Here is a 27,267-nt window from a genome sequence, read left to right as displayed (position 1 = left end):
TACAATCAGAAAATACATTGACAAAAGCCTTTTTGAGCACGTGTCCGAGTTCACGGACGCATACGAGTTGTGGACGAAGCTGGAGTCCATGATTCAGAAGAAGACTCTCAAGAACAAAGCACACCTGGTTCGCCGACTTGTGAAGCTGGAATACAAGGACGACATGAGCATGATAGAACACCTTAACACCTACAAAGATATTGTGAATCAGCTGTCAAAGGCTGAGATAAAAATTGATGACGAGATGCAGGCATTGCTGCTGTTGAGCTCACCACCAGAAAGCTGGGATACTCTGGTGGTGACCTTGAATAATTCGACTACAGATGGAAAATTAAAGATGGATGTCGTGACAGGCAGCCTCCTGGGCGAAGAAGCTAGGAGAAGAGAACGAGGTATTTCAAGCACGTTTGAGGTCAATGTTGCTGAGAACAAAGGGAAATCTGACTCCCAGGGTAGAAGCAAGAGCCGGGGTCGAGATCGTGATAGAAGAGGAAAGTCCAGAGGTCGGTCAAAGCCGAAATATGAGTTGAAGTGCTTTTACTGTGGAAAGACATGTCATAAGAAGCCAGACTGCTGGACCCTGCAGAATGACGAGAAGAACGGCTCTAAGCCGGATCAGATTATTCCCAAGAAGAGGGAAGACAAGAGCACCACTGTTGTGGCTGCCAACTCGGATGCCAAGATATTCCTCCTTGGTGAGGATAATTATTTGAATGTTGCATATGATGACTGCACCTGGATTGTTGACTCCGGTGTCTCCTTCCACGTTACTCCACACAAAGGTTTTTTCTCCTCTTACCGAGGTGGTGATTTTGGAGTCGTGAAGATGGGAAATCAAGTGACCAGCAAGATTGTTGGTGTCAGTGATGTAACTCTGACCATAGATGTCAGATGCCGACTTGTGTTGAAAGATGTGAGGCATGTACCTGACATGCGTTTGAACCTAATCTCGGTAGGCAAGCTTGACGATATCGGGTTAGTGAACTACTTCGGTAGTGTTAGATGGAAACTGGCCAAGGGAAACTTGGTTGTTGCCCGAGGTAAGAAGGAAGGCTCCTTGTACGTGATGCAAGGAAAGATCAATGGTGGAGAAGCCAATTCTGTTCGAGATGGACCTAGCTTGGAGCTATGGCACAAGCGCCTCGGCCATATGAGTGAGAAAAGGCTCCAAATCCTGAACAATAAAGGATTACTGACCAGGTTGAAAGGCCAAGCGTTGGAAAGGTGCACGCACTGCCTAGCTGGAAAGCAACATCGGGTTTCTTTTGTGAGACCGGATCAACCCAGACGACGCAGGTATATTCTTGACCTCGTCCATACTGATGTTTGCTCCATGTCAGAGAGATTTCTAGGAGGAGCTCAGTATTTTGTTTCATTATTTGATGACCATTCCCGCAAAGTGTGGGTATATTTATTGAAGTCTAAAGACCAGGTACTCTAATCCTTTAAAGAATTCCATGCAATGGTTGAAAGGGATATTGGCAAGAAATTGAAGGTGGTCCGATCTGACAATAGTGATGAGTACTGCGACCCATTTGATGCATACTGCAGAGCGGCCGGGATCCGACTTGAGAAGACGCCCCCCAAGACTCCACAGTTGAATGAACTTGCTAAGAGGATGAACATGAATATTGAAGAGAAGGTCCGAAGTATGTTATCCAATGCCGGATTGCTGAAATCATTCTAGGGAGAAACCGTCAGAACTGCTGTTGAGTTGAGCAACCTCTCACCATCACGACCACTTCAAGGAGAAATTCCAGAAGAAGTCTGGACAGGTCGAAAAGCGGCCTATAATCAATTGAAGGTGTTTGGATGCCGAGCTTTCGTGCATATCCTTAAAGATGAAAGGGCAAAACTCGATGCAAAGACAAAAAATGCATCTATCTTGGTTCGCCGAGATGTGAGTTCGGGTTCCGATTTGGGATCCAATCAATAAGAAGATAGTGAGAAGCCGAGATGTGATTTTTTATGAAGATGAGACTATTCATGACATCTCGAAGCCCAAAGTCCAGGTTACTGTCAGACGTGAAGAATCCATCCCTCATATCCAAGCTGAAGCAGGGGGAGAAAATCAAGAGAATGAAGAAATTGATGACCAGCAACAAGCTGATGATGACCAAGACACTGAGGTCTGAGTTGATGTTGAGATCCGGGATGAGAATGAAGAACCGGGTTCTCAAGGTGAAGAAGAGCTGAGATATCCAACTCGAGAAAGAAGACCCTATACAAGATACCCATCTGATGATACACTGTTGTTGCTGAAGACGGTGAGCCTCAGAGTTATGATGAGGCTGTGACGAGCTCAGAGAAAGAAGAATAGGAAAAGGAAATGCAAGATGAGATGAAGTCTTTGCACGAGAATCAGACTTATGAGCTGACCGAGTTGCCAGAAGGAAGACGAGCTCTGAAAAATAAACGGGTATACAAGATTAAGAATGAATAGAACGGGCAGAAGCCGAGATACAAAGCCCGAATTGTAGTGAAAGACTGCAACCAGAAGAAATGAGTATACTTTGAGGAGATCTTTTCTCCTGTGGTGAAAATGACCTCGGTCCGAACCGTGTTAGCAATGGCGGCTTCGATGGACCTTGAGGTAGAACAAATGGACGTGAAGACGGTATTTCTTCACGGTGATTTAGAAGAAGAGATATATATGGAGCAACCTGAGGGGTTCCGAGCTCCAGACCAAGAAGACTTGGTATGTCGGTTGAAGAAGAGCCTCTATGGATTGAAGCAAGCACCTCGGCAGTGGTACAAGAAGTTTGAGTCATTCATGACTAATCACAAGTTTGAGAAGACAGAAGCTGACCACTGCGTATTTGTGAAGAGGTATGAGGCCGGAGATTTTTTGATTTTGTTGTTATATGTTGACGACATGCTTATTGTAGGAAAGACAAATCGAGGATAGTCGCCCTGAAGAAGGCATTGAGCTCATCCTTCGCAATGAAGGACCTCAGCCCTGCAAAGCAGATTCTCGGAATCAAGATTATCCGAGATAGACAAAAGAAGCTACTGCGGCTGAGTCAATAGAAGTATATAGAGAAGATTCTGAAGAGATTCAGCATAGACAAAGCCAAAACAGTGAGCACCCCCTTAGCCGGACACATAAAGCTGAACCAGAAGCAATGTTCGAGATATGATGAAGACAAAGATGAGATGCTAAGATCCCGTACCAATCCGCCGTCGGAAGCTTGATGTACGCAATGGTTTGCACTAGACCCGACTTGGTGTATGCTGTTGGAATGGTAAGCCGGTATCTGTCAAACCCCAGCAAAGAGCACTGGGAAGCAGTGAAGTGGATCTTCAAGTACCTTCGAGGTACGACCAATTTATGCCTCTGATTTGGAGAAGGCAAAGCCGAGTTGCAAGGCTACTCAGATTCTGATTTAGGGGGAGATTCCGACTCGAGGAAATCGACGACGAGTTACATGATGAGATTTGCCGGAGGAGCTGTCTCTTGGCAATCAAGACTTCAGAAATGTGTTGCATTATCGACAACTGAGGCTGAGTACATTGCCGCTACTGAGGTAAGCAAAGAGATGTGTTGGATAAAGAAGTTCCTCATGGAACTCGGCCATGATCAAGACAAGTAGAAGCTGGGTTGTGACAATCAAAGCGCAATCCATCTTGCGAAGAATTCGACCTATCACTCCCGCACTAAGCATATTGATGTGAGGTATCACTGGATCCGAGATGTGGTGGAAGGTGGAGAGCTCGAACTCGTCAAAGTGCACACTGATCAAAATTGGTATGACATGATGACGAAGCCGGTTCCAACAAGAAAATTTGAAGACTTCTATGAAGAAGCCGGGTTGATGCTGAAGCCGACGCATTGAAGTCGGAGGGGGAGATTTGTTGGGCTTCCTCCTTCAATGCTAAGCCCAAGCCCATTGAGGGATTTCCTAAAAACCCTAAACCCTAGATCTCATCTCCTCTATATATTCATTAGTTGTGGGTGGAGGCTAGGTTAAGAGAGAGATTAGAAATTTGAGAGAAAATTATTTGAAAGATTTGAGCAAAGCTTTATACTTTGTATTTGAGAGATCTCTAGAGAGTTTGAGTGAAACATCTCTAGGGAGGTTTGAGTATCACCATTGTTGGAAAGGTTGAGTTAACCACCGCATTGGAGAATTTGATTATTTGTAACCATTATTTTCATAGTGGATTTTTGAACTGGACTAGGTCCCGTGGGTTTTTACTTCTTCATTGGAGAAGATTTTTCCACGTTAAAACTGTTTGTGTTCTCTCTCTCTCTCTCTCCTTGTTTGCGTTTTGATTTTCCACTGCGCTGCCTGACCTGGTGAAGTTCAAGCCGAGGTAATTGCCGAGATCCGAGATCCAGGATCTTGTTGATTGACTTCCGCGAAAAGGCTGCTAAGCTGATCTGAGAGAACCGAGTTCTCAACAGATATTAGGATAAAGACATGATAGTGAGTCGATACATAGATAGAAGGATTTTTCAAATTTTCTTTATATATGAAGAATAATAAGAATGAAAGGGGATAAATTTATGTTATATTACCTTTAATTTAAGTTTGAGTATAATTTAAGGCAAAAATTTAATGAAATTGAGGAGGACAATTGTCCATCTTAACCCCTCCCCGCCAACACTACTGCGGGTGCTATAGAGAGATAGAGACATAAATGGTGTCCTTGTGTTCATTTTCCTTAAAATTATTTATCTTTGTCGAGCCAATTCATATAGCAAGGCGATCATCACTTAACACATATATCTTCTCACACCTTCTATGCACCCATGACCTTTTACACATCAAATGTCATGTAGCCTCGCACTCGCACCTTGTGAGGCCCATAGGGGCTAATCAGAGGCAGACTAACGCTCTTGCCTGTGTCTGCATATGCAGACACAAAAATTTGAGAATTTTTTTTTTTCCAAAGAGGTGGGTGATTTAGGTCAAGTAAAAAAAAAAGATTTAGGAAGATTGAAAAGAAAAAAGTAAACATAGGCCCAACCATGGTAGTTAAAATCAGGATCTTACCTAAAATCGGAAGGAGGATAAAAAAATCATAAAACGTAAAGTCCTAACGTAAAAAAAAAATCGTAAAAATGTTTGGAATTTTTATGAAATTGTTTTGATTAAAAAAAAATCGTAAAATCATATATTTATATCGGGATTTAAAATCACATATATAATGTCCTGAGAACATTTTCTTTAATAAAAAATCTTCGGGGACAGTCTTAAATGTGTACACATAAAAAAAATTTCTTGAGTCCGCCACTAAGGTTAATTATGGTATCATACTTTGAATTTCCAACTTGTCTTCTCACTTCTCCATCTTCTCCTATTGCTCACATTTGAGGTTACTATGTTGAAATCACTCACCAAGTCATAACTGAGCTCAGAATCATCTCCCCCATTCACCCTCAACTAGTCTGAAGCCAATACGGTGACTTTTTAATTTGGTCTATATCACTGTTTCTCTTGTCTAACATACTTCCCCCTCATGTGAACAGATCCATACGTTCATCCTCTTATCAGTTCATTTAGATAGCCAGGAAAATGAACAGGTCAAGCAAATTAATCTGCAATAATTAAAATGCACAATCACGTTCTCTCCCAAATATAATTTCTCAAAATTGTCAGAAACCAGAAAAGCTAAGACGGTACACATATTTATATTATTAATCTCCATGCAAGTGATATGTCCATATATAAGCATGAAGTTATGGCACTGCGGACTGCTGCGCTGTGTATTGGGGCAGCCCGTGCTGACAGAAAAAAAATTAAAGAAGACTTTAAAACAGACACAACTTTGGACATCTTTATTGAACCGTATATAAGAAGAGAAGACCCTACAACTAGACCTTCATTAGCAATGGTATCTCTCTCCAATAATGCGATTCTTGGGCAACCAATTTTAACCTTTTGGAGGGATTCACAAATGCATGGTGGTGCCTGGACCCTGCACCTGGATCATATGCCAGCAGAACAGTATATATAGCGCTCATAATACAATAGGCGCGGAAAATCTTGTTATCTACACTAAAGCCCACCATTCTTGTTTTATATACGTGTGTATCTAAACACACCATTCATGTTTTGTATACATGTGTACCTAAACAATGACGTGTATATGTGTATATATAGAGAAACACATGGGCTAAGGGCTGAGTATGGTTTGACCCATTTTCCTCAACGGTTTGGTTCAAAGAACTTGTTTTATTTAATCCGAACCGGTTTTTTTTTTTTTTTTTTTTTTTTTTTAAGACCACAAGGTTTTTCACACATTAATTTCCACTCAGGTGAAATCTTATCCCTGACCATAGATTATTCCCAATGAGTTCTAAATGTCTGCATCGCTGCAAATAACGATATAGCAAGCACCCTTTGTCACATTTAATTATTTGAGTCTTTGACCAGCTTATGTGGAAGACAGCAAGAGGTATGCCCGAAAAGGACCATAATTGATTTTATTTTATTTTTTAAAAACAAAAATAAGAAGAAGAAGAGGAGGAGGAGGAGTAAGACAGAGGGAAAAGGAGAAATAAAAAAAAATGCTTATATATATAAGCATTATGACTGCTCGTAATAATTAGTTAGAGTTGGATATATATAAATATATATGTGGAAAGATTAGGACCACAAAAAAATTAGATTCACTCTTATATTTGCAATAATCATCTTTCAAACTTTTGCTGATGAAAAAAGATACATCAATAGGAAAAGTAAAGATATGCGGAGGGGGAAGGGGTGAGGGATCATCTCAATTCAAATCTTTTGCTAGAAATTTTTCTGTACTATCAACATCTTCCTATGTTTTCTACTTGTTTCAAATTTCAATAAGGAGAGAAAGAGTTCAAAAAATTAACAAAAAAAAAAAAAAGAATTTACAGTTCATATATGCTGGAATACATCAAAATTTGCTCCTGTTAGATCTTCTGACAGTGACGTTAACGGATAGGTAGTGAAATCCATTGAACTTGTCTTGAACTCTTCAGATTTTATGGCATTGATTTGAAACTGTAACAAAGGATCCAACTTGTTCTCACCGTCCCATGAGAACCCTGCATTTTCCGTCACACTGCTCATTTGACACCCTGTTGTTGCTGGATAAATACTACTCATGGTTGAGCTATTGCTGGAACTTTCTTTCATTTGATCATTCATGAACAAAGAACTGATTTTGGAAGCTGAATTGTTATCAGAAAATTCTGTCACCGACACGTTCCTCTGCTCATAACTATTTAGAGTTGGCATTGAAGAGAATCCATAGCTTGAATCTGTTGCCAACTGGTTCTGATCAAATTGTCCAAGACTTGGTTGATAATGACTCACACTTGAATCATAACCAGAATGAGCAACGCCCATTTGGAATTCAAAGTAGGACAAGGGATCCAATGCTGGCTTGCTCATGAAAACTTCTCTTGAAGCTTCTGTTACAGTTAGCCCAGCATCATAGTAATTCGAATCATTCATTAGAATTGGTGAACCCTTTGAGGTGTTTAATGTTGTCGATGTAGCTAAAATCCCTTGAGATAGTGGTGTTTCTGTGTTTTCCTTCTCTTCCTTTATATGAGCTTCAGTAATGAGGAGGGGCTTGTGTGTAGTTGGATCAATCCCTTGTTTCATTAGCTTTTTCTTCAAACATGAATTCCAGAAGTTTTTTATCTCATTATCTGTTCTTCCTGGTAACTGTGCTGCAATTTGAGCCCACCTAAAATTGAAAAAGTAATCATTTCAAAAACTCTTTGAAGCATTAACAAATATACCCCCCCCCCCCCCCCCTTTTTTTTTTTATCAACTTCATTCTTCAATGTGAGTGTTACCTATTTCCAAGAACTTCATGAAGACTGATAATAAGATCCTCTTCCTGTTGAGAGAACATCCCTCTCTTCAAATCAGGCCTCAAATAGTTTATCCATCTCAATCTGCAACTCTTTCCACACCTTTGCAACCCTGCAATTCATAAAGCGAGTTTTTCTTTTTCCTTCATTGATAAAAGAAAAAGAAAATGAGGAGAATTTGGTTCATGTTAGTAATGAAATTAATAAAGTATTACCAGCATGTTTGGGAACAGAACTCCAGCAGCCAACACCAAACCTGGTTATGTAATTGAAAAGCTTCTCATCTTCTTCAGGAGACCATAAACCTTTCCTTAGTTTTTGCTTTAAACAACAGGAGTGCCGACCCATGTGGGAAAAAAGGGACACAAAGGACAATGTTTCTTAATTATGGACGAAGGCTCTGAACTATGAAGCTGTCACTGCCTCTACCTCTATATAGTGAAATATTACCCGTGTGCTTGTGTCATCGAAACGTTTTCAGGAGGTGGAAACTATATGTATGTTGTTGAGTGAAGAGGGTAAAACTCAAGAACTAATTGTGTTGATTTAAAGAGAAGATGGTATAAATCATACTTAGGATTGAAGTTATGAGAGAGAGAGAGAACCCTGAGGAAGGTGAAGCAATCAAGTGGGATTTACGCAAATCCTATGCTGCTTTTGCATTAGATTGGATTGATTTTTAAGATATCCCTGTTTCTAGAAAAATTAGAAAAAGTTATATAAATAATAACAGCTGCAGTTTTACATAATGTACCTATGAATCACCGATACTTCAAAAATTTTGATGTGTCTTGTCCGACACACTCATCGACACTCCTCCGACACTTCCGACACACTCATCGACACTCCTCCGACACTTACCGACACTCTAATACTCGTAAAAACTCAAAAAAGGTTCGAAAGTTACGTTGCGTTATATTTTGAGTTCCAACTATTAAATTCGTTGGATTACGATTACTATTTTATTGAATTTAGTATAAATATTTGGGATATCTTATGTTTCTTTGTAAAATTGATGGGTATTATAAGTTTAGTTTTATTTTTTTTTAAATTATTGAGTATTAAATATAATATATAATACATAAATTAAAAACATTATATAATATTAAAACGTGTCTTAACATGTCAAAATTTAACATTTTTTAGAACTAACGTGTCGGAGTATCATGTCGTGTCCCGTATCGATGTCGGTACAACATAGTAGTGTACCATATGAGTGAGAATACGGTTTAAGTGGTTATTGTTTTATTAATTCCGTTATTAATATTTTGAATTAGAGTTTTTTGTGAAACAAATAAGTGACAACATACAACAAAGTTGTATTTTTATGTGAGTTTTACAAAAATATAACCAGTTCTTAATAATTTTAGTATGAAATGCTAAGTTGCTAACATCCTTTATATAGTAAATCATAAATATCTTCTGCATGTCAATATTAAACCCTTTTGTGGCTGTTATTAGTTTGATAATAATATTAGTCCTGAATCATGACCTAGCATAATTGATCTTTTGCGTTAGCCTCGGACAATGTCATCGCATCTCTTTATCTTATTCTAAAGCATATAATATGAATGATTTTTTTTTTTTTAAATGCCTGTAATTTGAGGTTATTATGCTTTAAGAAAGAGTTCTTTGAAATTTAGATTTATTGTAGGTCATGGGCTTAGTCAGGTGATGGTTGTAAGTGGGCCAACACTTAAAGCAAAAAAAAAAAAAAATTAAAGAAAAACCTTAATTAGTTATCCAACTTATTCAGAAAAAGAGGGAGGGAAAGAAAGAAACTAATCCATGTGAATTATTGTGAGCTCCTGTTCTTATAGCTGTATAAACTGTGTATGCATGAACCTCGGGCCTGGGAGTTGTAGGGATAGACAGCCACCAAGTTAGCAAAACAACGAACTTTGTATATCAAATCTAACTCCCATAATATTTATATCAGTTTCGTATTGCCGGACATGTGCTTTCGGCCTTGGCGTGCCCATTATTTGGTGCTCCAACCAAATGGTAGCTCAGTTGAGGTGGACACGAGAATATATATTTGATCTTTTTCAATATCTTTTTTGGACGCGATTTAAAATTTTAATATTGGGATCCATCACAAAATAATGAATCGATTGGAATATCTCAAAAAAAAAAAAATTGGTGCTCCAAGCTTCATGTGGTCCTTCCATTCGGGGGATAATACTTGGATAAACTTTTTTTTTTCATTTCTCCTCTCTTCACAATAATTGTTTGATTTTGATTGATCTGGATCACTGAGTTAATAACAATCTGGGATTACCGAAATTCTTCTCCCATTATTATTACATGATAGGATAAAATGTTTATATTTACAATATTTTTTAATTCTTTCAAACAGCTATTTTCACCATCTATCTATTTGTCTCCCACATAATAACTTATCCATGGGAATGAATTTTTTCATGTCTTATAAACATGCAAAGGTGAATCAGGGTTGGGGATCCATTTCCCTTGTCCATAGTTAGGAATAGTCACAGTTATGATTCCTCCACATAATCATATCATATCAAATAAAATATGAGAGGATCTGTTTTCTTTATCCATAGTTAGAGATATTCACAGTTAATTGAACCAAACCAAAAAAGTGATTCGGTTTGGATCAATCGAACCAATTCAAAAAAAAATGTGATGCATTTTGGTTTGGTTCAATTTTTACTCCAAACCGAATCAGATTACTAAAGTGATTTAATTATTAAACTGTATCACTATTAGAAAAATATTTTATTTTACTTTTGGTAATCAGAAAAATATTTAATTCTTGAACTAGTTCGAAGAAAATATTTAATTCTTAAATTCATTAAAAAATAATTTTTAATACAATTTACAATTAATTCAGTTTATTTAATTTTTTTCACCCCTGTTCACCATAAACGGTCACTTCTTACATGTACGATATATACTTTAGAATAATATGCTTCATTATTAATTATATATTCACACATTTAAGTATGGATCCTTTTCCTTTTATGTTACTTCAATTGTTGTGAATATTGAGGATTAAAATCTTTGCTGGAACTAGCACCGCTTATTTTATCGCAACACATGCAAGGACAACCATTCAAGCAACCACCTGACGATTAATCTCGCAAGTTATTATATTAAATTTAGGGTATAAAACTTTGGGAAAAACTACTCTTATGCAACATAAGAGTAGTTTATCTCATGTAGACCCATTGAGATTGTGACACTCCTTTTTGTTTTTTCCTTTTTTTGTAAGTAGTGGATCCCACCACATGTTTCTCTACAACATAAGATATTTTCTTTCATATGACATAAGATTAAATGAACCCTAAAACTTTTAATGTTACAGAAAATGTAACTTCTCCTGTTATCCTTACATGAACAGTGTATCATTCTTTTTATTTTATTTTTAAAAAAATAAAATATGAGACCTACAGCATTTGTCTCAACAGGAAACAAGGCTCTTCTCCGTTGGCTAGAGAAGTATAGAGGGAACATCGACCAAAATATCACTTTTTGATAAAAAAAAAAAAGTTACTCAAATGTCACGTGAATATTATTTATTATCAGATTGTCACATGACGTAATTCTATGACTGGTAGCGAATTACATTCGTCAATAATTTTGTGACACGTGACACATTTTCGTAGAAAAAAGCTGACTAGATGAAGTTGACTACTAGTAGTAGCGAATTTGGTACGCAATGTGGTCACGTGTCACGAAATCATAGGCGACGAAGTTCGCTACCTGTCGTAGCGAATTACGTCGCATGACAGTCTGGTAAAAAGTATTATTTGCATGATATTTAGATAAAAAATTTGCCAAAAAAATGACACTTTGGTTACTGTTCCAATATAAAGCCCTTACATTTAATATATATAATTCCTTACACATGTAAAAAATCTTCATGTTTATAAATAATTAAAAAACTAGCATTATAAAAATATATAAGATAATATATTTCAAGATGTAAATATTATCCTGACAAAAATTGCAGGGTTGTGCCATATATTTATGTGTTTTCTTTTGTAAAAATAAAAATAAAAGTTGTTTAGGATTTGTTTTGTTTTTAATTTACCATTCCTTTGCTGTTTAGAATTTTCTGTTGTCAAGAATGCTATAAAAGCAGCCGACAAAGACACGTAGAAGGACGTGCGGGCTCCACTGTAATATTGACTTTAATTATAAAAGGACACAGTAATTATTGGAGATTCCCATAAAACCGTAAAATTTATGGAATTATTTACTTACAGCCCTCATGTACCAATAATTTCTTTACAATAAATTAATCTTTAAATTAATGATTCAAAGATTATAGTATTAAAAATTAATTTGTTTACCAAAAAAAAATTAATTTATTAAATTAATTTGTTATTTTATTAGTTTTTTTTATCAAATCAGTTGTTTTATTTTTGGTAGAGATCAAATTAGTTCTTTAAATATATATAATTGAGACCAAATTTATCATTTTATATCACCACTTAATTCTCCTGTAAAAGAATTTGATGAAACCTCGATGGGTGGGCGTGATGATTCAGCATCTCTTTCCTTAAGCAACTGGTTGGGGGTTCGATCCCCAATTCTTCTGAATGGAAAACATCCTGTGGCCAGTCCTTTACCGCTTTGTGCGCTGACCTGGGGCGAGATTAGTCCCATGGCTACTGGCTGTGGGGATACCCTGATGCAAATAAAAAAAAAAAAAATTGATGACAATTTTATATCTTTGAAAAAATGATTTGATAATATGGGGAAGGATATTGTGACAACCAAGTTGTGTTACTACCAAGTGACTACCAATTAATCTCACTGTTAGATCGATTATGTTGATCCAACGGTTATATTTATTTCCATCTTTGTATGGTTATGATTTTCCATATTTAAAGTGAAAGCATTAAATATGGGAAATCATAACCATACAAAGGTGAAAATAAATATAAAGTATTAAATTTGAGAAACCATGACCATACAAATATGGAAATAAATATAACCGTTGGATCAACATAATCGATCTAACGGTAAGATTAATTGGTAATCACTTGGTAGTAACACAACTTGGTTGTCACAATATATTTTTCCTGATAATATTTACGAAATTAATATAATGACACTTTAATTTTTAAAGAAATAATTTAATAGAAATTAAAAAAAATATATCAAAAGCCTCCAGCATATAATGTTTTCAAGGCTTAACATAGTAAGGATTTAATCTAAATTGAGCTATAAATATCCATAATCATAATAAAGATTGATAATCCATGCTCAGGCTTGCCCTCGTGAATAATATTGTGTTTTGTAGGTAAAATTGCATGAAAAGAGATCAAATCACAAGAACAAGAGAAAGCAAAAGCCAAATCGTCCACGCTAGTAGCACAGGAATAGTGCTACCAGCGCCAAAAAGTGAAGAATTTCAAAATGTTCCACGCCAAGAGCGTCAAGTTGACGCTATCAGCGCCAGAGTATACTGAGTCTTTTGTTTCCCCGCAGCGTGGATAACGCGTCATCAGCGCTAGAACCAAAGCCAGAACTGCATGAATTGCCCATGCCAGTAGCGCGGGTGCCACGCTAGTAGCGTCAGGTTCAAAAACATGTCTTATCTCCACCGCGCAAGTAGCGCGGGAGTGGTGCCACTGGCGCCAGAAGCACGTGACAGTTTTAAGTGGAATCAAATTGTATATGCAAAAGGACTCTGTGCAAAGATTTTGTGGAGATTTGATGAATCATATAAAAGGGAAAGAGAAACCCTTATTGATGATCTTTGGCAAAAGCATTGTTTGGTTTTTGGGAGAAAAGTGGAGAGCTAGAGATCAAAGATTTCAGAGAAAGAAGTGTGAAGAAGATCGTCCAACATTGAATCTCTTTCATCTTTGTCTTCTTCATGACTTCATATATTGCTTTTTATTTCTTTATTTTATTTAAGCCAACTATGTCCGGCTAAGTTCTTTTTGTAGTTAGGGTTAGATCCTATGTGAATCCTTGTGTTGGTTTAAATTTGTTTCTTTAATAAATTGTCTCAGTTTATTTGTGTTCTACCTTGGAGTTAATATCTGCATCCTTGAATGAATTGATCACTCTTATAGGGATTTGAGGGTTAGGATTCGCAATAGGTATATTGAGATTTTAATCCTGACAAGGGTAAAATACTAACTCTTGCATGATTTAGACATATGCTTACTTGGATTGCAAACTTTATAATTCATTGCACTTAATGCTTAATCTGAAAGGAATTACTGAGACATTAGGATTCTAATTAGGTTAAAGGGTTAAAGACACTAAGACATTAAGGTTTAACCAATAAATTAATAAGAAGATGAATTATTTGAAATACATGAGATGAATTATTATTGAAATTAATTTAAACTACTCATGGAGGTCGAAGGTGAAATATTCCCTAGCTACAGTCTCAGTTATTAAATTCTTATATTCCGTTCTAATTCTCTATATTCTTGCCTGAATTATACTTTAATTGCAATTGTTTTTAATTTTATTTTCATTCAAAATTATTCTTCTTTACACTTTTTGATTTGTTGAAATTTGAGGGAATGGTGAGAATAGTACTTGGTGCATTTAATCCCCGCGGGACAATACTCTGCTCATCCTTTATTACTTGTACGACCAGTATACTTGTCGTTGTCGTGATCGCAACACCTATGCATACATAATAATAACAGTATAGCAAAACATACATCTGTCCAAATTTGAGGGAATGGTAAGAATAGTACTTGATGCATTTAATCCTCGCGAGACGATACTCTACTCATCCTTTATTACTTGTACTACCAGTATACTTGTCGTCATCGCAACACCTATGCATACATAATAATAACAGTATAGCAAAACATACATCATATCATAATCCATGGAACTGATACTGAAAAAGGATGTGGTAGCGATAGTGAAAAAGGAAAACTGAAAAGTAGGTGATATATGATAACAATAGTGAAAAAGAGAAAGTGAAAACTAGGAGGATGGAAATGAAATGTCAAATATCTTCCTAATATTAATTATGAATTTGGTAATATATTAGTCAATGAATTTAATTATAAAATAATAGTTATAATCATATCGATAATCTATCACTCATAGAGATAAAATAATTTTTGAAGAATTATTTAAGTGCTCAGAAATATTTTCTTTATATTAAAAATATTTTCTTTTAATTTAAAATATGATATTAAATCATCCACTATAAAAATTAATCCTTTTGAGATGAACGTTTATTTTATACTTTTTTTTTAGTTTAAAATTTATATTCAATAGTTTTCAAAAATTATGATTAAATTTCTTTTACTAATTAAATTTTGTGCACAAAAGTGTTTAGTTAGAAAATAATAAATATAATAAAATAATTGATATTTAATTAAGAATATGAATATAATAAAATTTAAGTATAATTCATTTTTTGATTTATTATTTTACAAAGATTTTCGACGGAATTCATTTTTCGTAAAAAAAATCATAAATATAATTTCTTTTTGATTTATTTTTTTATAATAATTTTGACGGAATTAATTTTCGATGAAAACTTTCGACAGAATATGATTTTCGTCAAAAAATTCATAAATATAATTTTTTATTTTTTTATAAGATATTTTGACGGAAATAGTTTTTCGTCAAAAATTTTTGATGTAATATGATTTTCGTTGAAAAATTCATAAATATAATTTCTTTTTTGATTTAGTTTTATATAAGTTTTTTGACGGAATTCGTTTTCTGTCGAAATTTTTTGACGAATTTCATTTTTCGTAGTAATCAAATTTTATAAATATAATTTTTTTTATAATTTTCCAACGGAATTTGTTTTGCGTCGAAAAACTTTCGATGAAATCTAAATTCGTCGAAAAATTCATAAATATAATTCCTTTTTTGATTTATTTTTTATAAGATTTTCGATGAAATTCATTTTTCGTCAAAAACTTTCGACAAAATATGATTTTCGTCAAAAAATTCATAAATATAATTACTTTTTTATTTATTTTTCATAAGGGTTTTTGACAGAATTAGTTTTTCGTCGAAAATTTTTGACGGAATCTGATTTCCGTCAAATAATTCATAAACATAATTTCTTTTTTGATTTCTTTTTTTATTATGTTTCCGACGATTTTTTTTGTCATAAAATTCATAAATATAATTTTTTATTTATATATTTTTTATATTATTTTCGACAAAATTCTTTTTCTTTAAAAACTTTCGACGGAATCTGATTTTCATCGAAAAATTCAATAATAGAATTGTTTTTGATTTTTTTATAAGTTTTTCACGTAATTCGTTTCCCGTTGATAATTTTTGACGGAATCTAATTTTTGTCGAAAAAATCATAAATTTGTTTTCTTTTGATTTGTTTTTTATATGATTTTCGATTGATTCGTTTCTCCTCCTAAATTTTTCATGGAATCTAATTTTCGTCAAAATATTCCTAAATATAACTTCTTTTAACATATATATTGTTAAAAAAAATTTGTCTGAATCTGTTTTCTGTCAAAAAAATTTGAAGAAAAATGATTTCCTTTGATAAGTGTCAAAGAAATAATATTTTCGTCGAAAACTTCGACAGAATATGTTTTTTGTCAAAATTTCCGTCTTTAACTTTGACATAAAACTTTTTGTCAAAAATTTTTGTCAAAAATTTGACGTATACTAATGTAAGGTGCGTATAAAAATATTATATTATTCTAAATTGATTTTGAGCTACAAATAATAGGACAATTGCATTTTCCACCAAAAAGGGACAATCGCATTGACATGAAATACGACAAGAGTGCAATAACAAACACGCAACAAAAAATGAAATATGTCATCAAAGAACATAAATCAATTTTCATGAAGACATATATATAGGTTTTCTTTTGCTTATTTTACTTGATGATTCAATATGATGTATCTAGAGTGTTATGAGGAGATTATTTTCACCGTAGAATCTGAAAGACAATTCCTATCAATGAAATACACACGTGCTTGCTTTCAGAGAATTCGTATTATTTAAATTTTTTAAATATTATTTTAAAGTCCAACAATGGTTTCAACTTAAATAACGTGCGTCATAACAATTTTATATATTTATATATGGGTTCGCTTTTTCTGCAGTTACTGCAGATAAGTTATCTGCAGTAAGCTAATACGACGTCGTTTTGGGACGAAAATCATGGTATTTTTGTAATTTTAATTTATTTCAGAGTTATAATAGTCTTTATATTTATAATTTTTTAAGATTTTAATACCAAAACGACGTCGTTTTGGAAATAAATGCATTATCTGCATTGCAGAAACATTTTTCTCTTTATATATTTATGTTGTAGGAAGTCAAAATTTTAATCAAAACACTTGTATATTTACCATAATAATTTAACAACCATGTGTACACTAAGTTACATTATGTACTTTCAGAGTACATAGTGTAATTTACAAAAATTTATAAAAAAAATTTATAAACGAATCTTTCCCCAAATTAATAAAGTTCCTCGATCATAATTTTTGAACGAATTATTAAATGACAGTGTCTGAATTCAACTCGCTCTATTAAAATTAAAATGTAGCAATTAAATTCAAATACTTAGTGGATATATATATATATATATATATATATATATATATATATATATATATGAATGATTTTAATGAGAGTTTATTTTTTTAATTTTTGGAGATAGAAATCATAAAAAAAAATCATAATAAGTACACTAAAAAAAATGTGTGTAATGAATTCGAGGCTACTAGCTAGTATTTCCTGTAAGGCATTGTCGTTTTCACACGGTCCCAATGGGAGACAAGTATAAAGCTTCCTTTTCAAGTGAAATGATGGTGAAAATAAAGCGTTAGCAAACCATTTCTTTTCTTCATCCTTCACCCAAATGATTAGGTTCTTTTTTTGGTAGACAAATGATTAGGCTCTTTGCTAGGCCTTTACACCTTTTGCCCGTCTAAGGTAGTCAAAATTGGGATTTTACCTAAAATCGAAAAGGGAATAAAAAATCGTAAATCGTAATACAAATCGTAGATTTTAACTGCACTCTAAAATTAAATTTTTATATATATATGCTTATATATAAAAAAAAATAAGAAAAAATAGACTACCTGCCACCATCCTTATACATTTGCATACAATTGTCACACTCTAAGGGTCTAAGCTAATAAATCATTCAAGTTATTATCATCGAAGACATTCTATTCCACGTGATCTTCAACTACATCATTCAAAATTATCTTCATCTAAACTTTCATCATGAGATGAAGTTCCTTCATTTTCCACAATCCATTCATCTTCGGATGAAACATCAGCAATATTATATTCAACAATTTTTCTAACTTGCTTAACATCATTCCAATAGTTAAAATTGGGATTTAAATCTTAAAATCGGGACTTAGGTAAATGTCTAAATCGAGATTTTATATTGGAAAGGATTTTAAGTGAAATCTAAATCATTTTAGCAAAAATAAATCGTTAAAATCGGGATTTTAAGATTTAAATCCAAATTTTAACTACCATGTGCCAGTCTTCATTAATATTCAACCAATTAAAAAAGAAAGGATTGGAATAGAATATTTCTTCTCGCTAATACAATTCCTAATCAAGGACACATGGTTTGTTTTTTAAATAATTAAAAGTTCAAAATAAGTATATTTAAATTAAATTTAATCGATTTGATATAGAAATCATTTCTTATGTTTAAAATGTAATATAAAAAGGATAAAAATTAAATTAGTTTTTTGGATACTTACGGAATTGCTATAAAAAAATTGTATTATTTTTTAATCACCCCATCTTTCTTTATAAATTTTTTATGATTGGGGTGGATAAAATAATATAAATATTTAAAAAAGAATGCCTTAAGCAAAGTTTTGTCCTAATAAAATATAAAAAAAAATTATTTACAAACCAAATTCTATATTTAGAAGGCATTAAAAAATAATAGAATTCATTATGTAACTTACTTCGTTACCCTTAATTACTTATAAAATATCAAATGACTCAGTTAATAAATATATATATATATATATATATATATATATATATATATATGTATATATTGAAAAAAGCGTTTGTCATTCTAAATGACATAAATTTATGTCATTTTAAGAGAAAAATAGATACAAAATAATATTTTTTATTTAAAATTTAAATTAAAAAAAACCACTCACTTTCTCTCCCATGATTTCTATTTTTTTGTGTCTATCTCTCTCCTAAAATAACATAACTTATGTCATTTAAAATGACAAACATCAAACCCATATATATTTAGTTATTTACAAATTTTTTGTTTACAAACTACACTATGTACTCTCGGAAGTACACTAGTATTCTGTCTTAGAGACAGAGATGTCTAACTCAATGGACTAGTATGTTGCTATAGGATCTAGGTGCCCTCTCCAGGGTATCTATGAATGAGATATCTTGAGTCAAACAGCTCACTGTGCACTGAATAATAAATGGCTTTGCCAAAGGGGGGTGTGTGTGCACAGTGACAGCACAACAGTAAAAGAGAGCGTAACATACCTGTAAGTTTTACCTCTTATTTATAAATTATTTATAAAATTTACCTGTGGGTAATGGGCTCTGGACCTTTAGTGCTTCCGATGATGGCCCAAGTCCATACGTTAAACTGTCATATTAGGATTGATATATTTGATGGATATCCTTCCACATTTATATGTGATTTGTATCTTAAATTGCCCCTTGTTAGGCTTATCAATTATTGGGCCTCACATATGGATTCATAACAACTAGGTTACACTATGTACTTTCAGGAGTACATAGTATAATTTGTAAAAATATATATATATATATATATATATATATATATATATATATATATAGAGAGAGAGAGAGAGAGAGGGGTAGGATATTTTGACATCAGTGTCAAATTTAAAATTTGACACCTCATTTGATAGCCGTTAGATCAAAAAAGATCAACGACTCTAATTTGTAAGCATGTGACACCATTGATTTTTTTGTTCTAACGGCTCTCAGATGAGGTGTCAAATTTCAATAAATAAAACTCAAATTCGACCAAATTCAAATATTTTTATATGTATAAAATAAAAATGAGAAATTACAAATCAAATCAATCCTTATTTTATATCTTTTCAAATAAAGTATTTTATTTTTAAATCAATTAATTCTAAATATATAAGTTCTCTCACCTAATTCTCGAGCTCGTCTATTGACGTGTAGCAGTAAAATCTGGACACAAATAAAAGTTGTTAATAAAGCAAATTATAAACTGTTTAATTACTTATGATTTGGATTGATCCCAATTAAAATCACTCTGTTAATTTACATGTATTTTGTATATGTTGGTTGTTATTGTTTGATTTTTTTTTTTTTTTAAAGAGAAAATATTGGTAGAATCATCGAAGTGAACGAGTGATTAAAAATAAAATATTTGTATTGTTTAATATTTTTTTCAGTAGGCTTGTTCATAAATAGTTCACTTCAGATTCCACGGTACTAGCTAATTCATATTCCATTAATTAGAGTCCTCATCTCATCTTCATAAACTTAAGAATTTTATTGTATAAATAATTAAATATAACTAATTAATACTCCATATTAATATAATATTATAAAAATAATATTACTATTTTATTCATTTATAAACAACATTTTTGTAAATAAACTTGTAAATGTAAATATTAAATTAAGAAAACAAAAGTCGATCACGTTATGTTTTGGTTTGGCATCTATAATTAATGAGATACAAACAATTTTCACAAAAAAATTCTATTCGGGATGAATCAAGTAACCAGTATGTTTCAGTTTAGCAATTGAAGTTTCTCTATAATATTAGAGTTTTTTTTACGCAAAAAAAGAAAAAAGAAAAGAAAAACTTATAATTAAGGGTAGCATTTTACAACTTAAATAAGGATTTAATCTCACTTCGAAAAGGTGTGAGAAAACCTTGCAAGGATATAGAAAAAGAATTTTTCGCAAACAATCTCCATAGTAGTTTTGCATAGAAAGTAACTGCATTGTTTTCAAAAAAAAATAAAAAAGAAGAAGAAGAAAGCATCTGCATGATCGATAATTAAGTTATATACAAGAATATCTACCAAAAAAAAAAGTTACGTACAAGAAGGTAGTGAGTTTTTCTGTTGTTGACATCAAATTTACATTATTGGTTCACACGACAAAAGAATTGACACCAATTTAGGAGTGTCAAAATCGATTGACACGAATATATCAACATGAATTTTTTTTATGGATTAACTTGATATGATACGAATAATATGGAAACAAGGGGTCTAAATGGTTATTGATAAAAAAAAATAAAAAAGGCTGAAATTAAAAAATCAAAACAATAATAATAATAAATGAAAAAATACAGGTCGACATGAACTTGACGCGCAACACAACATAAATTTTTTGCGGGTCATTTTTTTCAACATAAACACGACACTAAATTTTTTACGAGTCAACCAAAATATAAACTTTTTTATCATGTCGCGAGTCAAGCCACACGTCATAACTTGTTTTGACAACCCTAGACACTATAGTCATTTCCAATTCTGAGGTTATTTTAGTGGAATACAAATATCTTGTCACATTATTGCCTTGGCTAACTTCAAGTTGGGGTTATTAACAAGTTTCAACCCCTTGATTAAGATGACGAGTTTGAAGATTCTTTGGTCCCTCTCAATCCACTAGCAAACAAGTCAAAAGTTGCAATTAGAGTGCCTTGAGAAGAAAATACCTTCCACATGTCTAATAAAAATCAAACGGCTGAGGAGATAGCCTAGGCCCCATAATTAAAGTTTCGTATGCCTCCAAAATCATAACCAAATGTCCGTTTCGGCAGCAATATAAAGCACCTTAATTACCATCTTTATGACTCAAATCTGGTCCCCATGGTTCTACTTTAATTTATTATTGATCATAACCCTTAGTTATTTTCAATGTTTCTTTTTTAAGGAATTAAGATATCGTGTCAAATGGTTTGAGTCGGTATGCACACATGTCACCCCCACCCTACCACTGCTCATATTGGAGTTGAAAAACTCTAGGGTCGGAGACTCCAGACAATAAAGCAACTTGCAGGACCATGATACTATTAATTTTTTTATTCATTTCAGAATTTTAACTTTTTTAAAAAAATATATTTTTTCATATATTGTGATTTTTTGATATATCATTTGACTCAATGTGATTTTAAACTTATCACTTAGACCTAGGGCCCGTTTGTATTCACTTTTTAAAAAAGTCTTTTTTATCACTTCCTTATTTTAAAAGTACTTTTTATAAAAGCTACAGCTATTTAGATTTTTAAAAAAAATATTTGACTTTTGACTTCTGCTTTTTTGAGAAGCTAAAATTTTTAGCTTTCAAAAAAAGTAAGTTTTTGACTTTTTTTATGACTTCTGCTTTTTTTAAAAGCAGGCATACAAACAGACATTTTTCGAGAAGTGTTTTTTTTCTTAAAAAAAGCAGCTTTTGAAGAAAAAAAGCTCATCCAAACGGGCTCCTATTATACTTAAATAATTTATCATTTAATCACATGTGGTTTCAAATTTTCATTTAGACCCCTTGTAGTTACAAATATTTTCCCTTAATCTTTTGTGGTTACAAAAATAAATATTTAAAATAAATTTTTCCTTTTTTTTTAGAACACCTCTTTTTTATTTTTATACTCACCAATGCATTTAAGGTTTAAAAAATAAAAATAAAAATAAAAAGTAAAAAATTCACTCATGAAAATAAATTCAAATTAAATATTATTCTATTTTATCTATTTTTACCCAATATCTTTACAAAATTATCTAAAGAAAGTAAATTCGTTATTTTGATAAGATATATTTAATTTATCTTAAATAATATTTTTTTAATTTCAAATATATTTTTAAAATAAATAAATAAATTAAGAAAATTTATGAATTAATTTCAGACTAAATAACTTGAAATATTTTTTAAAGTCTAAATGCATTAGATGAGGATATAAAATAAAAAGAGAGAAAATTTATTTTAAATATTTTTTTTTAAAATTCTTTATTTTTTATTTTTTAAGCCACAAGGGGTCTAAGTGAAAAATTTGTAACCACAAGGGTCTAAGTGAAAATTTGAAATCACCGAGAGTTAAATAATAAATTATTTCAGCACAATGGTTCTTAGTGATAAGTTTAATATCACAAGAAGTCAAATGATAACTCACAAGATCACAATGGGTGAAAATAAAATTTTTCTTTTTTTTTATATAAATCTCTCAATATTCAGTCGGCACTGGATATCGATTAATCTGGATTTGAGATAAAAACACAAGTGCGGTGAATTCTCACTACCAAACATTTAAAATTTAAAAATTTTGTATACAAAAAAAAAAACATTTAAAATTTAAGTTTCACATTCAAATTACTTTGAAAAAAATTCACTTTATTTTGAGCTATATTTTTTTTTGGTAACTATTTTGAGCTATATTAATTGCATGCTGACAATATCTTTACGCAAAAAAATTCAATGATAATAAATTGTAATGTTCATAATTCAAATAATAATAAACTAAAATGTCCCATTTTTGGTGAATAGGTAATACATACAATTAGAAAAACCATGTTTAAACACAAAGCAGAAATATCAATCATTCAGAAAAGCTAAAGTCGTAGTCATTTGCTTTGAAAGTATTTAGTTATTCTAAAATAATTTGAATCACAACAATAATAGCTGTTTTCATTATTGAAATAGCCAATAAATTTTAGATCGTTTGTCATTGAACATAAATAATTTTTACGGGTTGTGCTATTACTAAAAGAAGCATTTCAAATCTTGCCTATTTAAGCTCTAATTTTGGTTAATGTTCATAGAAATTAATTAATTTTCGTTAAATGCACTAAACTAATTGGTTTGGATAGTATTACTGGTCAGACATAGTGTAATTTGTAAGTTTGTAAAAAAAAATTTGTCAATATAACTCTACTCTTATTGAAAAATCAATTCATGAACTAAACTGGTTTATGAAACAAATTGTTTTTCAAAACCAATTTAAAAACCAAACTGGTTTAAAAAATCGTAAACCGAATTGATTTTTTTTCTTATTTTTTATTTATCTTTTCTCTCTCTCTATTTTTCTTTATTTATTTTGTTTCATCTTTTATCTTTATTTTTATTACTCTATTTGTTTAATTTTTATTTTTCTTTTCTTTTTTCTCTTGTGTATTTTTTCTCTTTTTTTTACTTTCTTTATTTTTTTTAAATTTATGATATTATTTATATTTTAATTTTTTTCCTCAATATTTTCATACTTTTTATTTGACTTCAGAACTGACCACCGCCATTTTGCTGATTTTAGGGTTTGAGGAGTCATCGACGATTTGATGTAGATGATTATGATTTTCTCAATCTTTATTTCGGGCTGTGGTTTATTTCTATGATAAAAGACATAAAGTCTCTCAAGTCTTTAGCTTTAATGGCATGTTGTGGATCGCATGTCATGTTATATTTTGAAAGCTTTATGAATCATGCTATTATCATTCGGGCCAATCCAATTTGTGTAGTACTTCTCATATCGATCGGTTGATTAATCGTTATTTATAATAGTATTCATAAATTATTTACCAACAAGAATCAAGCAAGAAATATTACTTTCAACTTTGTTCAATCTTACTACGCAAGCTAACTCTTACTAACATTGGACAAGTTACATAATTACATAAAAAAAAAACAAACTAATTAAAATTAAGCTTAGTTTTGCTGAAATTAATTCAAAACTAATATGATATTTTTTTCATAAAATTAGTTGACATATTTTTAACTTTTAGATGGATCTAATCAATTTTATTTCATCAAGCAATCACCTTTTAGTTTTGCTAAATAAGAAATAATAATTATAAAAAAAATAAGAGAGAGTCTTGAAAAAATCCAACTATAAAAAAAATTATCATTTAAGTTGGATTATATATAAGATCTACTTTTATCTCAAACTCCATCAAGATAAAATTTATTTATTTTTTAATTAAGTGATAATCAAATATTCTTAATTTAAAAAACAATTTAAATTATATGAGAATATTTTTGGAAATATGGCAAACAGACGTAATTGAAAATTGAAAGGAAAGTAAGAAAAGAAAAGAAGGCATAGATTTACCCCAATTTATATTTTTTAATATATTCTCTTCACAACACTCATTATAATTATTTATTGAGAATTCAAGTATGAATAATTCGTATTGGATAAAAATAGACTAAACAAGAAACATATAATTGAATGGACCTATAAATTTAATGTCTTAACTTGTTATGAATTGTCGACCTTTGGGTTCGTGTATCTGTTTGATGTGGGTTATCATGTTACACCGGGTTGGTCATATGGACTTAGGCAAGTCCAAATAAAGCCCAAATCAGAATTAGAACAATGAGATAAGGAGTATCATTTAGGCCCGAAACCCGGCCAAGGAGCCCGGAACATGTCTGCAACCCAAGCTTAGTGGCGTTTATGGACCCACCACGATCTCAATGTGGTATTACCAGTAACTGCCCAGAGTACATTGCAAAAAAAAAAAAAAGTAACTGCCCAGCAGATTATAACTATCTATTATGATATATATAACAGGAAAAATTCAATAAGGGACACACACTTTATAGAAGAGATTAATCCTGTTCGTCGAGAAGACAACTAACACTAGAGATGTACAACACTAAGTCAAGACTTTCGTGTAATTGAAGGACATATGTTGTGAATATGAAATAGGAGTCACACCCAATAGGTTTTGGCGGTAACCAAACATTTTTAATCCCAATTAACACAAAAATACTTTCTTTTGACATGAGCACAAAAACTTTCTTTAATATACCGCAACCGTACGACTAAAAATTAATCAAATTTCCCACAATTTAGGACCTATAATGTGTGACTTTTTGACCCTTTTGCCCCTCATTAATTAATTAATAACCAATTTGTCCCTCCCCCAGAACTATCCACCATCCTGCCCCCATTTAGTCGATCAAGTTGCACTTTTAATCGACTAAATGGGCAAAATTCAGAAATCAAGAAACACGAATTTTAGTCGACTAAATATTCACCTTGATCGACTACATGTCGAGCACATTGAGTCGACTAAGGCCATTATTTAGTCGACTAAATATCGCAGAAAACCCTATATCTAGACCTCTCTCGGTCTCATTTGTAATGTTTTCGAAATCAAAACCCCTCTTTCTCTTGTTTGTCAGCTGTGATCCTTCCATTCACCCTTCCATTTCATCCCACCATCTCTAAAGCATAGTAATTGTGAAATCATTGTCATTTCCCTTATTTTCTGATTTGTTTCCCCCAAATCCGAACCCAAAACCCTAAAATCCGATTCCTACCCCTAAATTCGTGTGAAAGATGAGCTCAAGTTCAAACATGTATGTTACCATGATTTACTATAATGGAAAGCATTATGAAGGCCCCAACGGTGTTCAATTTGAAGGAAAAACGAAAATGTTGAAAATCAAACGGGGCATTACGTACAATGAGCTTAAGGGGAGGATTCACCAAAAATTGGGGCTACAAGGCAGCCAGTGCGTTCAACGGATGATCGCCAGGTTAGAGTCTACAGTTGGTAAGGATGCTATATTCTACATTAGTAATGATATTTATGACGATGAAGATGTGGAATGTGTCATAGATGCAATTGTGGACCGAAAATTTCAAAACTTTATTAAGATATATGTTGAAATAGACTGTGGGCAATCTTCATCTGCACCTATGCATGAAAGAAGTCAAAGTCAGAAGACAGAGTGGTCAGTTTATCTGCGCTTGCACCTGTCTTAAGTCAGATAACACTGAGGGAAATAGTCGAGGATGAGGATGAGCATGAGGAGGATATGGACAGTGAAGACGATGGTGAACCCAAGAGTGTTATTCCGCTGGGTGACACCTCAGATACGGACGTAGAGGGGAATTTTGACGCTGACACTAATTCAGAAAACTTGATTTCCCAGGTGATGCCACCACTCCGTGTTGACCCTGTTAGCGGTGGTAAGATAGTAAATTAAAGTTTTAAATGAATATTTCATATTTGTGTTATCAATTGTACTGACGGAAAACTTCTTGAATTTGGATGTAGGTTCCGATATTGAGTCGTTTTGGAACGAAAGCCCACATTATTCCTTCATTAATTGGGCTCACCCTAATGATGAGACGGAGATATTGTATGGCGACGATGACTTCCACGGTGGCTGGCATTTAGGGGATCCATTATATTTGTACCAGGAGTTTCGAACTAAATCTGAAATGCAACATGCAGTCAAATTATATTGTATGAAGTCTCATCGTACTGCTGTGGTGGCAAAAAGTGATGACCATAGATTTGTGATGAAGTGTCGACACCATAATGATGGTTGTCCCTGGTACGTGCGGGCTATGTTGCCCAAGAATGGAAATACTTGGGATGTTAGTAAGTGTCGACTAAATAATGGCCTTAGTCGACTAAATGTGCTCGACATGTAGTCGATCAAGGTGAATATTTAGTCGACTAAAATTTGTGTTTCTCGATTTCTGAATTTTGCCCATTTAGTT

At 32.4% G+C, this 27,267-nt stretch overlaps 1 protein-coding gene across 1 annotated transcript; it reads right to left on the bottom strand.

Annotated features, from left to right (window-relative positions):
• Window positions 1-6,857: 6,857 nt before the first annotated feature.
• On the bottom strand, window positions 6,858-8,199 carry LOC133294813 (transcription factor MYB86-like). The gene is made up of 3 exons (XM_061493566.1): window positions 8,023-8,199; window positions 7,790-7,919; window positions 6,858-7,677 (listed from the first exon to the last, which is right to left on the bottom strand). Exons 1-3 carry the CDS (start codon window positions 8,153-8,155, stop codon window positions 6,858-6,860), a joined length of 1,083 nt encoding a protein of 360 aa, XP_061349550.1. The 5' UTR covers window positions 8,156-8,199.
• Between the last annotated feature and the right edge of the window lie 19,068 nt (window positions 8,200-27,267).

This window comes from Gastrolobium bilobum, unplaced genomic scaffold, assembly GCF_033153095.1.
Source record: "Gastrolobium bilobum isolate Gb01-03AN ecotype WA unplaced genomic scaffold, APGP_CSIRO_Gbil_v1 utg6601, whole genome shotgun sequence".
Taxonomy (NCBI): domain Eukaryota; kingdom Viridiplantae; phylum Streptophyta; class Magnoliopsida; order Fabales; family Fabaceae; genus Gastrolobium; species Gastrolobium bilobum.
This window is presented reverse-complemented; position numbering and strand designations above follow the sequence as displayed.

What these genes read in the sequence shown, in the direction of transcription:
- LOC133294813 (XM_061493566.1), bottom strand. Translation starts at nt 8,155, where the DNA reads ATGGGTCGGCACTCCTGTTGTTTAAAGCAAAAACTAAGGAAAGGTTTA. An exon ending in TTCTGTTCCCAAACATGCTG is followed by an intron (nt 7,920 to 8,022) that starts GTAATACTTTAT and finishes TATGAATTGCAG; the next exon opens with GGTTGCAAAGGTGTGGAAAG. An exon ending in CATGAAGTTCTTGGAAATAG is followed by an intron (nt 7,678 to 7,789) that starts GTAACACTCACA and finishes TTTCAATTTTAG; the next exon opens with GTGGGCTCAAATTGCAGCAC.